The sequence below is a fragment of the Amblyomma maculatum genome, chromosome 5, assembly GCF_055883805.1.
Source record: "Amblyomma maculatum isolate TAMU_Amacu chromosome 5, ASM5588380v1, whole genome shotgun sequence".
NCBI lineage: Eukaryota > Metazoa > Arthropoda > Arachnida > Ixodida > Ixodidae > Amblyomma > Amblyomma maculatum.
This window is the reverse complement of record NC_139348.1, coordinates 103,351,244-103,365,942: the sequence shown is the minus strand read 5'-3', so window position 1 is coordinate 103,365,942 and position 14,699 is coordinate 103,351,244. Positions and strand designations below refer to the sequence as shown.

General features: G+C 47.8%; 1 protein-coding gene across 2 annotated transcripts in view; it reads left to right on the top strand.

The window, feature by feature from the left end:
- LOC146189064 (polycomb protein suz12-like) overlaps nucleotides 1-14,699 on the top strand; it is a 46,263-nt gene that overhangs the window by 27,181 nt on the left and 4,383 nt on the right. For both annotated transcript variants that reach the window (XM_084603992.1, XM_084603991.1), the window contains exons 11-14: nucleotides 983-1,140; nucleotides 3,164-3,256; nucleotides 5,133-5,238; nucleotides 12,456-12,535. In XM_084603992.1, the coding sequence (XP_084460118.1) occupies nucleotides 983-1,140; nucleotides 3,164-3,256; nucleotides 5,133-5,238; nucleotides 12,456-12,535 (437 nt within the window). The remainder of the gene's footprint in view (nucleotides 1-982; nucleotides 1,141-3,163; nucleotides 3,257-5,132; nucleotides 5,239-12,455; nucleotides 12,536-14,699) is intronic.

Here is a 14,699-nt window from a genome sequence, read left to right as displayed (position 1 = left end):
TGCCACTCCACAGGTGCCGCAAGTGGTGCCCAGACCGCTTGCGAACTTCGCGCGCCATACGTGTGTACGGAGCACTCCACCAGCAAGCCGCTACCGCACGAATTATCAGAATAGTACTCACGGCTGATGGCTGTCTTCGCTGCTCGGTAGATAGTCAAGGTGGGCTTTGCTATCGCTCCACTCATCCACTCTCGCGTCTCCGTCTTCTGCACTTGGTCCCGGATTTTCACGCTCGTTGCGTTGCTGGGATTAGCAGTCGCCATGGAGGAGGGTGCCACCTCGAAACGGCGCCGTAAGTTATTCGTCCGTCTGGTCCATTGCGTCGATATTCCCGCGTATATGATGTGCACCAACGTTTGGTGCGCCAGATTCGTGTCAGGCAACCGGAGGAGCCTGGCCTCATAACTCAACTTTGCTACAGCCTCACGAGCTGCAAACGAGAACCAGCCGAGATCTCCCTGTACACCCTCCACCGGTGTGCTCCTATGGACCCCCAGAGCCATTCGTCCTGCGTCCCTCTGCCGTCGTTCCAAGAACTCCCTTGTGCCGGCAGATAAACACAGTGCAGCATTGGCGTACGTGAGCCCCGGCACAGCCACCATCTTCCATAGTGCACGTACCACCTCATACTTGTGTACGCCCACAGCACCTGTCGGCCCAAGATCCCTCTATCTCGCACCGCTTTGGCTTTGAGGACCCTTTCCTGCGCTGTCATGTAGTTGAGCTAGACTGGTTGCCAGACTACCATTTGAATGTGGCCTGTTAGTACTTTTTGGTTGAAGTGAAACATCAGAAAGAAGGCTTTTGTGTCAGTGTATCAATCAACATAAGCAGTATCATGAATGAAAACAAAAAGCATGAATTTAGAGATTATTTTAGCAAATACTGAATGTAAGTGCTTTCTTGGTCAGTTGTAAGTTTGCTTTTTTCTAGGACTACAGTGTGGGCACATCAAAAGGGGGTCGTCTGTCTCTTGTTGCAGCCACATCCCAAAGGAGCACGCATCGATGTTTCCGTCAATGAATTTTTTGATGGATCGTATGCTGGCAACCCGCAACACCTTCACACGCAGACTGGCTATGCCTTTGGCCGGACTGGTCCTGCCCGTCGCACACCCGTCACTTACGTCATGGTCTGCCGGTCAGTATTGTCTCGTTATCCATGGTGCATGCAACTAGGGGACGTTTGGATCCCCTGCCTCTTTGCATTGTTTCATTTGGGAGTGGTCAGCTGTCTTGCTCTGCAGTGCTGGGCTTGGTCGAGCGCGGATTTGTGAACGGGAACTCGCTCGCTGCTGGTGTGTCGGTGGCTCTAAGGCAGAGGTTCCTTGGAGGGACTTTTTGGTTCCCCAGACACGAGCATTTATCCCTAACCTTTCCTTCACTCACTGCGTTTCGAGACTGGCATATTGTTACACTGCACAGCTTCCCCAGTGTTTATTATTGCCTGGACATTTTTTAAAGGGACTGCACACATACAGAGAGGCATGCAGTTCGCGTGCATGTTGACCAGTAAAGGGCAGAAGCCAAGAGAAGACGGGAAAGCTTTCCTCGGCACCCTGTCAAAAAAATGGCCAGGGATTGCTATTTTGCTTCCTCAGGGTTGAAGGTATATACAGAGAACCCCTCAAAAATGGCCGGGGTTATTTCACAAGGCTAAATGTATGTACAGAGAACCTCTGCTCTAGGGACTTTCCGTGCAAAGTGTAATTCACCCTCGCTTCAAATCCTTTTAGCCACTTAGAAATAGTTTTAGAAGGGATACTGGAAACTGGGAGTGTGCGAATTATTTAATTGAAATTTTTGAATATGAATCTAGTCCAAAAAAATGCTTAGAATACTGAATATTTGATCAGTGAAAAAAAAAGGAAAACAAATAGCAAGCATTGTTCACCTTGTTTATTTTAGAATTCACGTGATATTTGCAAATGAAATTAATCTGAAATAGCATAGAAATGTATACCTTTTGAAAAATTCAGTATAAATTTTATGTAGGATTCCGTGTACCAGCTTTTTGTGCATGCAGGGCCGGCATGGAACCAGGTGAAGCTTCCGTATCGCTGCTGAGTATAGTGAAGTCATGTTAATTTGGACTTCAAGGGATTGGGAAAAATTGTCTGAATTAACTGGAAGCTCGAATTATCGAATGGGCCTGAAGAAACTGGCAAAAAATTGTGAGGGTTTAAGCATGGCTTGAATGTAGTGATAGGGCAAAAGCTGCGAGTGTTGCATAAAATTTTTCTGTGGACACCTGTATTTAATGCGTCACCGTCACAATGTTCGAACGAACCGTCTGTCCTAGACTCTTAGCAACTCACTGTTGTCGTTAGCCTCTACCAACTACCATGTTATGTCTTCTTTTTCTTCTCCAAATCCTGGCCCAGCTCTCGGTCTATACCACGTGACAGTTGCTAGGCAACGGACACGTGGCATGGTGCCATGCCGACAGCTTGAAAACCTAGCGCATTTAGCTTTTGCTACAAAACTATTTGCATCCCAGTAATTTTATCTAATGAACACCTGCACGGTGGATGTCTGCATGGGAGGTGACACCGGAGTGACATTTTGCCCAAGTTTTGTCGCGCATTTTTCACAAAACAGCCCCTTCGCATTTTGAGAATGCTTAACTGCCTAGTCACGCAGTCAAGTATTGCAGTGAAGCGCACAGTGCTGTGAAACGGCAGTGAATTCGAAAATATATTCGCTGTATTCGATAATTTTCGAATATTCAAAGGATTCATTTTTGATTACGGACAGGAGTGGAATAACAAACATATTCGATTCGTATTTGAACTTTCGAGTTTTCGCACACCCCTGCTGGAAACTCATGACACCGTTCTTTATACGTGAGGTCGGTGAGGTGAGGTGAGAGATCAGTCCAGCTTCGGTGGATTTGGTGCTGTTTTATCGTCTGTTACTTGGTCCCGTAGGGCCATGATATGTGCATGATATGTTCCTCTTTTGTGTGTCGTGCTTTCTGAAGAGGACTTTCAAGGACAGTGAATGACCCACCAGGTGTCACAACTGTATGATTAACTTGTTCTTGTTCTTAAAAGTTCACATTTACCGTATTTTTCTTTGTGTGTGTGTGTGTGTGTGTGTGTGTGTGTGTGTGTGCGCGCGCGTGCGCTCACGGAAGTGGTGATGTGGATACCCTCTTACAGGCCGAAGAGAGCCCCCCTCAGCCTTTCGGAGTTCATGGAGCAGGATGAACCGGACATCGAGCAGCCACGGCCCTACATCTCTGGACACAATAGGTAAACACGATATGGGTCTGTTTAATGTCAACTGCAAGCGCTGTGGTGCTCATAGTTTCGCTCATGCATTAACATGGCAGATTATAACACGCTGGGGTAGTTTCAGAAAAGAGGTGTTTTGGAAATGCACACTTTCGTCACAACTAAAAAGGAAAAAAAGACATGGGCTAGACCTGCTGGTTGGTGCTTCTTAAATCACAGCTTTGGGTGACGCTAGGAGCTTGCAATAGGTATGGCGATGATGATAGGTACTACCCAAGGCGTATTCACAGAGAAACGGCGGTTCCTTTTTTATGCGAGAGTTGCGGTGCTGTCAGTTTTAGCCGCATTTGTAATGCTCATGTTCCTTGATTGTAGAGAAAGAGAAAAAAAAATTTGTACATTGTTTTGAAATGTACAATATGTTGAAATTCGTAGTTTTGAAATGTTTCTATGGTGAAAATATTGAAGATTTTTTGGAAATTTGTAAAAAGATTGTTGATTTGAAAAATTCGATGCAGTGTTCATAGCAGCGAGATTTGACTTTAGATGTGGGGCGACTGTATGAAAGCCCATTCACACCTGCGGGTTCCAGAGGTTGTTCTACTTTTTTGGTCGAAAAGTGACAGTCGCAGTCCAGGTGCAGGGCTGCTCGGTTTTCTAGCTTTGTGATTGAGAGTTATAAACCACCTACTGCTCATTGTGGAAGTGGACGGAGGCTTGTTCTACATTGGCTGCTCGTTGACAGTGGCGGCAGTCAAGATCGCGAACTCTTGTTCTGAATGAGACCACTTTTTGCAAGTGATCCGTGGGTTTCTTTCATGCAAAAACACAGCTGCCCACACTCGCTTCGAGTCTTGAGAGTGTGAATTGGCCTCAGCCCTTTGTTGTTACGGTTATCATTTCCAAGTGCTCTGCACTGATGTACTGTAGAGCAGCTCTTGGCTTTTGGTAGGGTTGCATGCCCCCAGGTCCACACACATACACATTGGTCGCTAAACATGTTGTATCAGTAGAATTTCAAAAAATCGTGATACTGCGTTGCGGGAAATGGTATTGGCTGGAAAAATATGAGAGAAAAGCAGTGTAACTGTGTAGGGCATTTTTATTACTGTTTAGTCCGTAAGTGTGTCGTTGAGGTTATGCCACGTAATGCGATCACCATTTCATAATGTTAAAAAAAAAAGCGCGCAGTTGGTCTTGAAAGTGCTGCACGCACATGGGTGCTCTACGTTCACCAAGTAGGAATGTTCACCCTGACTTGTGCGGGTCACTGAGGAGCTCAGGATGGTGAGTGTTATGAAGATAGGAGCTAGTTTTGTGGGTCTACACAAAATAACCTACTAAATTGTTCATCATTGTAATCATTTGCAAAGTCAGCACATGGTAACTAACCTTTGGTGGTCAAATTACTTGGAGCCCTCCACTAGTGCATCCCTCATAGACTTACCGTAAAATTTTAAGCAAGCGAAAGTTGTATAGAAGACTCTACAACTGAGCATGTTACACGCTTCAGCAAGCAGTTTTCGAGCCAAAAATCTGAATTAATCTCGTCCCCATACGCCATTTGCGCTGCTTCGAGTGGAGGAGGTATTCTCGAGACCTTGTTGGAGTAAACGCCGAGGGGCGTTCATCAATCTGAATTGGCCCTAGGGTGGAGGAGCGGCTGTTTTCTCGACTCCATGGAGTAGAGATGGAGCGTTGAGTCGAGGCGCGTTTATGAATACGGGCCTTATTCTTTTTTCTTGGTTTTGCGCCAGTTTCTTTGGGCCGTTTATGGATGGGTTTCATCATTTGAGCAAAAGTTGCCCAATGCCCGGTAGCGTGCATTTTTTGGTTCCCTTGGCGGTGGTGCATGCATTTGTGCAAGCCTATCACTTTGTTCTCCTTCTTTTAGGCTCTACTACCACACGGAGACCTGCCTGCCAATCAGGCCGCAAGAGATTGACCAGGACAGTGAGTCTGAGGACGATCCAGAGTGGCTGCGCATCAAGACGCAACTGGTGAGGAAAGAGCACTGTTGATGCCATGGCGTGTTGTGCCTGCTGCTGATAATCATGGGCAGGGCCCCCTCCACTTGTTGCCAGGTTTACTGTAATGCATGAGTGCTAACTAAAATGCTTAACCTTTTTTTCGTATCATTAAAAAGTGGTGGTTTCACAGGCATGCAAGTACTTTGTGTGTGTGTGTGGGGGGGGGGGGGGGGGGGGGGGCAAATAGTACTCATGCCATAAGTTGCTGCGTAAGCAAATAAGGTACAGTAGAATCTCGCTGATACGATTATGGCTGGTACGAATTTCGGGATGATACGAATTTTAAGAATGCTTTGGACTGACTACATTGTATAGAATACGTTAGATTCGGGGTGATACGAAGAGTTTCTGAACCCGCCGTGGTTGATACGAACGTGCAAACCAGTCGCGCATGCGAGCGGGCCGCCGCGGCCGCCGCTAACTCCTCTCCCCCCGTTGCGAATGATACGAATGACCGTTGTACAAACGCACAAAGCCACCGAGCAGCTCAGCGCAAGAGCTCACAGGGGGAGAGGGTACTCACCACGGCCGCTGCCTCTCCTCTCCAACGCCCCTCACCCCACTCGCCACTCTACCCCCACCTCCCTTTCGTAGCAAACCGACGAGCACTAGACAAAGACTGCCAAGGCGAGGCACATGCCCAGTCGTGTACGTCACTCATTCGCTGGCAGCTCATTGGTCTATCGAAAAGTTGTCTCGCCGGCTGTTCCCAGGAGGCCTGTGACGCTGGCTGCCGCTGCAGTAGTTCTCCGTTCGCTGCTTCTTTCTGTCGTTCGCTGTGACGTGAGCTGCCCAAACGTTAAAGATGCAAGCGTTCGCTGCTGCCGAAATGTCGCGGAAGCGTAAAGCCCTTTCTTTTAAGGAAAAGCTTGAAGTGCTGAAGAAGGTTGACGAAAACCATAAGAAGAAGTGTGTCGACTTAGCAAAAGAGCTAGGGTTGGCACCGTCTACGCTCTGCACCTTTGTTGGGCAGCGAGATGCCATCTTGAAGAATGTGCAGCACTTCGGTGCAAACGTGAAGCAGGCTAAAACAGCATCCCATGTCAAGCTGGAAGAGGTTCTGCTGACTTGGTTCCACGAAGTGACAGCGGCCGGCGTCAACGTGGACGGCAGGGTGCTACGTGAAAAAGCCAACACCGTCGCACTTTAGCTTGGAATTGAAAATTTCCAAGCGTCTGGGGGATGGCTGCACCTTAACGAGCGGCACGGACTTGTCTACCAGATCGTCTCGGGTGAAGGCAAGAAAGTGGACCAGTCAGCTGTAGATGAGTGGCTGAACACGCTGGCGGCGCTGATTTCTGAGTACGAGCCACGCGACATATTTATTGCCGACGAGGCGGGCCTCTTTTTCAACCTTCAACCGGAAAGAAGTTCGTGCGTAAAAGGCCAGGCATGCTAGGGCGGCCAGAAAAGCAAGGAGAGAGTAACAGTACTCTTTTGCTGCAACTCGGATGGATCTGAGAAACTCCAGCTTACCGTCATCGGTAAGTCGAAGAAACCGAGGTGTTTCCGATCAGCGGAGCGTTTGCCTGTCTTTTACAAAGGTACAAAGATTTTTTCTGCAAGTTCTTGACAAGCCTTGATCGGAAAACAGCGTCAAGAAACCGGAAAATTTTGCTTTTCGTGGACCAGTGCTCTGCCCATCCAAAGGAAATGACATTCAACAACGTGAAAGTCAGATTCCTGCCGGCGAACACTACCAGCCATCTTCAGCCACTGGACGCTGGGATAATTAGAAATGTGAAACATCATTTCAAAGGACTTATAGTGAGGCTGCTGGCGAAAATTGACCGTAAAGAAGCAAACTTGCGGATCAGTCTCTTAGATGCTTTGCACTTTCTAGCCATGTCGTGGGATAGTGTAACTTCAGACACAATCTCGCACTGTTTTAGAAAGTGGGATTTGCCATCGGACTTGCTGCGGCTTCGGCAGGAGATTGTCAAGAGCCAGATGAAGACCTCACGATTGATGGCTGGGACAATCTGAAAACTAAAGCTTCGGCTTGGGACTTCGTTACCGCAGACGACAACGTCGCGACATGCGGGCTGATGTCTATTGAAGACTTGGTCAACGAAGCGAATGATTGCGAAAATGAGCCTGACAGCAATGGTGACGCTGACGACGAGTGTGATCAGCCGCCGTCAACGGCAGATACTCTTCACGCTTTGGATGTTCTGCGCAGCGCCGTACGGCAGCGTGAACGACGAAACTGCGGCACGGTTTTATGCCTTTCAAGCGGAGCTTGTCCGTGACATCAACAGCAAAAAAGTGCAAGCATTACGGACTTTTTCGGCCGCAAGTAGTTCGCCATAATAAAGTTTGGTTCATTTTCAATTTAATCCCATGTGGAAGTTGACTTGTTTTGGATAATACGAATTCGAGATGATACGAATATTTTGCGTGCTCCCTTGGAATTCGTATCATCGAGATTCTACTGTAAAACTCTTCGGACATATGTTTTTTTAAGGAGCATTGAGTTTAATATACAATAAAATATGGTTTCTGCATTTTTTGAAAATTTTCGGGAAGAAATATGGACTATTGAGGAAAATGTATGATCCCAACTGCAAGGTTTTTGAAGATGCAACTGTTGAATTGGGCACAAAGGCACTTATTGGCACTTTCATTTATAAGGATTCAGATTAGACCATGTTTAACTATTTCGTTGCAAGGGGGAAAATAGCTGTTTTTGGTAGGTCACTGAAAATATTTTGGCTGCAAATTACTAGCATTTGAAAAGGCATTTGAAAAATAGCTGCTATGCGGAGGAAAAAAAAAGCAAACTAGTACAGTGTAGACCGCTTATAACGTAAGTCGCGGGAGTTGCGAAAATCTGCGCTATAAGCGGTACCGCGTTATAACCAAAACATCGCGTTTTTAGGCTGTTACGCATGTGAAATCGAGCAGCCTACCTTTTAAACACAATTTATTGCACATTTCACATACACACACACACACACACACAAAACAATTGCAACTCGGCAGGAACGATGTTTGTCACAAGTGAATTATCTGCAGAAAAATGCGGTGATCTTCGTCTGGCGGCGTTTTTTCACTGCACTCCGAACGATCTCGTCTTCAACAAAGCTTAAGCACTGAAGCGCCTTATCGCTCAAGCTGTTTTTCGCGCAGTAAATTTTAACTTTGTTCAGACATTCGAGCGCGTCCTTGCAAGGCACATCAGGCATCGGGTCTACATCGTCGTCGTCAGATTCATCTTCGGTCGCAAGCTCCACGCCACTGCGCACCGCTTCGACAATCGCATCGTCCGTGCTCACTTCCTCGCACACAGCCAGCTCATTTTCGTCAGCATCGACATATTCTTTAAAAGTTTCTGTCGCGGAAACAAAGTTGCTCTCAATGAGGCCGGACCACACGTCGTCAGCGTCGACTGCCTCATCGACAACGTCGCCCTGCTCCTCAGCTTCAAGAGCCTCGGCATTGCGCATGAAGCCAGCCTTCTGAAAGCATTTGCTTATCGTTGTGGCCTTCAACTGCCACCACGAAGCAGCAACCATGTCAATTGCGCCCCTTAGATGCACCTTGAGGGGCTGCTGCTGCTGTATGTTCAGCAGAACTCTCTCGCAAAGGCGTTTCTTGTACAGTGCCTTTACAGTGGCGATGAAGCCCTGGTCAAGGGGCTGACTTTTAGCGGTAGTGTTAGCAGGCAAAAATTTCAAGTTGACTACAGTCAACTTTGGCTGGATGTTATGAGCTGTGCAATTGTCAAGGATAAGCACAACCCGCCACTTCTCTGCCACCATATCTTCATCAAACTTACAAAGCCAGCTTGTGAAAAGCTCTTGCGTCATCCAGGCTTTTTTGTTCACTTTATATGTCACTGGCAGGTACTCACTCTTTTTGAAGCAACGCGGCCTCGCCGATTTGCCAATTACGAACAAGCGACGCTTATCGGTGCCGTCCATATTTGCGCAAAACAACACTGTGATACGCTCCTTCGAAGCCTTGAGGCCAGAGCAGGGTTCGCCTCTCAGCGCGAGACTGCGGTTGGGCAGGAGGTTGTAAAATAAGCCAGCTTCGTCAGCATTGTAGATGTCCCTGTCCGCATACGACGAGAACATAGGTTCCAAATTTAAACGGAGCCAGGCTGTGATGGACTCGTCGTTCACTTCGCCGCTTTTGCCGCAAACAACTTTGCAGCTGATGCCATGGCGGTCTTTGAAACGTTGGATCCACCCATTAAGTGGATTAAAGTCGTCGTGGCCTAGAAGAGCACCGAGGCACCTGGCTTTTTGTTGGAGCAGGGGGCCACTTACTGGTATGCTCTGAGCCCTCACTTCTCGGAACCATCTGAAAAGTGCTGCGTCCACGTCCTCATACTTCGACGCACGAATTCTCTTTCGCGACAGCGAAGAAGAATCTTGCTGCAGTTGCTGCCGCACCTTCTCCCGATTCTTGTAAATAGTCGACACGGTTGTGTCGGATATGCCATACTTTGCCGCCACCGACACTTTCTTCAACCCGCTCTCGACGTCCTTTATAATGCATTCCTTCGTTTCGAGCGATAAAGCATGCCGCTTTTTCACGTCGCTTGAAGACGCAGACGCCGACGCCATGACAGCAGAATCAACAGCACAAGTAGCACAAGTCACGACGACGGACACAACGAAAAGACTGGCGGGCCGGAAAAAAAAAAAAAAGAAAAAAAGGCTGCGCTACTGCTTCTACCCCGCACTCCGTGCCGCGCACGCTTGGATTGGGCGCTGCCAGCATGACGTACATGCTCCATGGTTACCATGGTGATGTACGCGCCTGTCTTTCGTCGGGTGCTTCGGGGTTGCCTTCTCCCTCTCTGTTTTCGTCGCGCGCGTCCGCCCAACAGCCACTGCAGCCACTGCTCTCCACCGCGGACTGCGCTCCCTCGAAGGGCGCGGAGAGCGCCCTTCAACCTCCCAAATACCGCGCTATAACCGGTATTCTGGTTTGCGCGCCTGCGTATTATGCGGTCTGCCTATACATTGAGTTCTATGGTACGAATACCGGGAGTCCGAAAAACCCGCGTTATAACCGGTTCCGCGCTAAAAGCGGTTACGTTATAAGTGGTCTCCACTGTACTCGGAAAATAAAAATATGGTGTCTGAAGTACAAATTAGATAATGCATCAAATCTGTTATGGAAAGAGTTAAATAGGAGAGAGTTTAGATTTGAAGAGCCCCCATTTTATTCCTCTCAGAATTCAGTTCGAGTTTGCGTTGACCCTAGTGCGGAGGATACTTAGTAACCTATCTGGTACATTGACAGCAGTGGCGAGCTGGGATCACCTCTTTGTTTGCGCTTCAATGTACTGTGGAGAAGCCATCGCGGTGGACGACTGTCAGCGCATTTTTGCTCTTCACGCCGAGTTCCCCAGATCTGGCCCGCTCATACGTAGGCACAGGGTTGATGCCAGATGGTTTGCCTCCTTTTGCTTATGACATTGCGAAGAAATATGTCTCCCCTTTACATCTTGGCTCCGCGGGAGAGTCCTGCTCGTGCTAGCTTTGTCCCCTTGCACCGTAGCACTGCAGAGAAGCCACCACGATGGTTGAGGTCCGCCACTTTTTAGCTCTTCATACCTTGTGCCCCCAGCCCGCTCGTATGTTGGGATGTGCGTGGTCGATCACTGAACCAAATCTGTGGAAATTTTGTGCGCGGCAATTGGGAAATTGTCACCGAGCTTTTTCTCGCTATTAGTGGTCGTGGATTTTAAGACTGTAACCTCACCAGTCTCATTGGCAGCGAAGCCCGGCATTGTTGTGCATGAAAAGTGATGGTAGAAATTCAGCATGATGTCATTGAGAGTCACATCAATGCAGTGGTCCATTAGGTAGCTATATTGAATGTGTTGGTGTATAGTAAACCCTAGACATTGGATTATGTTAGTTGTGGATTGTGCTTAATGTAGGTTATGGTGTATTATATTAGCACTATGGGGGCAGATTCCAGCTGATTGTCGTCAGTTGTTGTTAATGGTGGATTACACTTGGTTACGGTGGAGTAAATGTAATCGGTGCTTTTGCCTGCACGTGGCCAGTACCTCATTCAAAAGATGACCGGGAAAGTCTTCTGAGCAGAGAAAAGCACTGAAAGTTGAGAGTGACACCGGCAAATCACCACTAATGTTGTGTTATGGCTCAGCACGGAACTACCATATTGCTATTCACTGGCCTTGTTTGGCTCACAAACTACAGCTGTGTCTGCAGAAGTTAGGTGCAGGGCCGCAGGCACAGTCTATGCAGCGGGCACGTAAGGCCAGAATTAAGCTTGAACTGCGTCGTCCTTCAGTTGTATGGCTGTAGTTGCTTTTATATATTTTTAGAGCAGAAGCTCGATATGTCCTACACTTAACTTCAACCTCATGTGGCTCTGAACATTTGACCTTGAACTGTTACGCTGTGCAGTGAACATTGTAGTCTTTGTGAAGTTCCATCTGCACCGCTCCCTCATTTCACTTTGGTAATTGGTTCACACGAAGGGAAAGGCACAATATCTGTCACACTTGTTCTGTGGACACCTGAACCGCGCTGAAATGGATGGAAGGAGGGTGGGAGTGAAAGTGGATAGAGAGAAAGAGGAGCCGTAGTGGAGGGCTACGGAGTAATTTCAACCACCTGGGGATCTTTAACGTGCGCTGACATTGCACAGCACATGGACGTTTCTTCGTTTCGACTCCATCGAAACGCAGCCATCGCGGTCGGGATCGAACCCGGGTACTCCAGCGCAGTAGACGGGTGTCTTACCGTCTACTGTGGTGGAGTACACGGGTTCAATCGCGACCGCTGCGGCAGCGTTTCGATGGAGGTAAAACGAAGAGGCGTCCGTGTGCTGTGCGATGTCAGCGCATGTTAAAGATCCTCAGGTAATACGTCATTTGGGCGAGTGCAGCCGAGAGCGTAGTGCGGCGTTAAAGACAGATACCGCAGCCATGCCAGACTGGCTGCCGAGACTTCCGAACAACGAGAAGCCAGACTAGCTCGTTTCCAAGCAGCTTACAAGGCATGGAAGCGTGCCAATATTGAAGCGGCAGCAGCGACTGTTGCTGTAGCCAATGCCTAATGCTGTTAAACTATAGTTGAGCCTCTACTAATTTTTTACGTCATTTGTTAGAGTGGTCGTAATTTTGCTTTCTGGCAGCCTCTGTATGTGTGCAGTTTTGTTCTTGAGAATTGCGCTGTGCTTGCTTGTAGATGATCGACGAGTTCACTGATGTCAATGAAGGAGAGAAGGAGCTCATGAAGATGTGGAACTTGCACATCATGAAATACGGGTGAGTGAAAAACTCTTGTCTTCGCCGTGCAGTTCTGTAGTGTTCTGTGCCTGTACGTCACCGTCATTGTGTCATCCTTGAAGTTCTGCTTGTCACAACGCTGTACTGTCACCGGGCTAGGGACACCATTTTGCAACATTTAGTAAGCGTCAAGAATATTGTGTAATTCGTTCGTGCAGTGCAGAGGAAATGGCCGATGGTCGCTTAGTGTAATGAAGTTATGAATGTTATAAAAGAGCGGTTGTGACGGGGTAAGGTGAGCAGGTCACTTCATGAAGCTTATAATGGCGCAGTGAGGTGCAGGTGGTGCATGACAGGGTTGATTGAAGATCAGAGAGAAGAGAATTCGCCAAGCAATGGATATGTAATTGGGCTGATGATTGTTGTGAAGTGTTTTGACCATCGCTTCAAGCTGGTGATAGCAAGAACTAAATGCTTCTTTTCGGTGAATGTCTTAATCTGTTATCTACACCTGTGCTGAAGAACATACTGTGTATACTCGTGTTAAGGCCGCATGTTTTTGTTTATGGTTTTGACGGAGTGTGGCTGTGACACGTGACTGGCGTTTTTCTGCGAAACCTTTCCGACTGCTGTGTAATCCTGGTTACAAGTTCTCCTTTTATGCTGGAACACATACTTTTACGACAGATTAGTGCAACCCTCATGAATCTTTCACATTCATAGCTCATTCAAATTATACCTGCTGGGAAGCACACACACTATCACCAGCATAAAATAACTGCCCGGACTGAAATAGGTTTCTAGGTCACCTTGCTGGCATTTAAATGTCTGGTGATTCAGGCGTCAGTGTGAAATGGCCTTTGCCTGGCTTCCTTTTATGTGCACGGCGCTTTTGAGCAGAGCATGGTGTTAAACTGCTGTGAACAATGGTAGGCCTTTTATGGGGAACTGTGGTTAGCATAAAAGCATTTTTGCTGCGGGTTTGATGCGGAGCACACTAGGCCTAGCAAAACCAGATGAACGATGCGCTGCTGCACTGCGTCTTGCCCGAAACGTACGCTGCCATATGTGAGTTGCTGCCTACGTCCAAAGGGAACCACGCTGCGACTGTAGCGTTTATCTATTCCCGTAAGGCTCTGTAAAAGAACTGGAAGAGCAGGCACAGCGATCCACCTGAAAACCTCACTCAAACAAGGGGCACGTGCTTGCGGTATGAAGCTACAATTTTCAGCATGAACCGGGTAACTGCTCACTGTCGCCGACGTGGGGAATGCGTGATGGGAAAGCCAGGCTTCATTTCTCTGGCTCACTCCCACGCCGCTGTAGCAGCAACAGCCGAAGGCACTGTCGTATCGGCATTCGGTGATGGTGAAACTAAAACTATACAGGCTCTTCACCCTCTTAATGCACGTAACATCCTCTACCAGCAAATAAAAGGCCTTCCTTGTCTGTGAAATCTTCTGGAGGAATCTCCGCATGCCAGGAGGCAAATTTAGATGTTGAGGATTCTACTACGGATTCTACCAACTGCATCACATTGAGGTTCACCTGTATTGGACTACAGTGGCTGACCAATTTTCTGGACCCTCAAAGGCTCGAAAAACGGCTGGAAAATCAGGCAGTCTGAACAAACGAATTCCGTAACGGTTTCGTTAACTCCCCACAGCTAGCAGTGTCTTCTATCGAGAATATAGCAGGTGCGCGGGATGCATGCAACGCAGACTCGAGGTTCCATAAAAACAAAATGGCAGCGACATTGTAGCGATTTTTCGTAGCTTTTGACCTGCGATCGAGAGAAAGTCTGGAAAGTCGAACTTAGAGTTTCAAATGTCCAAAATTTTGGCTGGCTCTATGGCCCGGGCACGTGACAGTGTCATGGCAGGATCCGAATATAATCAGGCAGGTCCGGGAAATCAGGCGTCAGAAAAATCAGTCGGTGGCTTTACCTACCTGTTATAGCAAGGTTCTGCTGCACATTTCGACAGGCAGAGCAACAGAGGATGCATTCGTTATGCAAACGCATCCATCGTGGGACAGTTCCACTTGTGCGACAGTTTCAGGTTGGCCCTGAAAAGTGTTTTGTTATGTTAAGGGCCAATGCGGATGTTCCAAGCGGTGTTGTAATAAGTCACAGCACATTTCATTGCTCTGGGACAGTGAACTAGCAGAGTAGCACCTACGATAGTATCTTTTGCATTCTTGA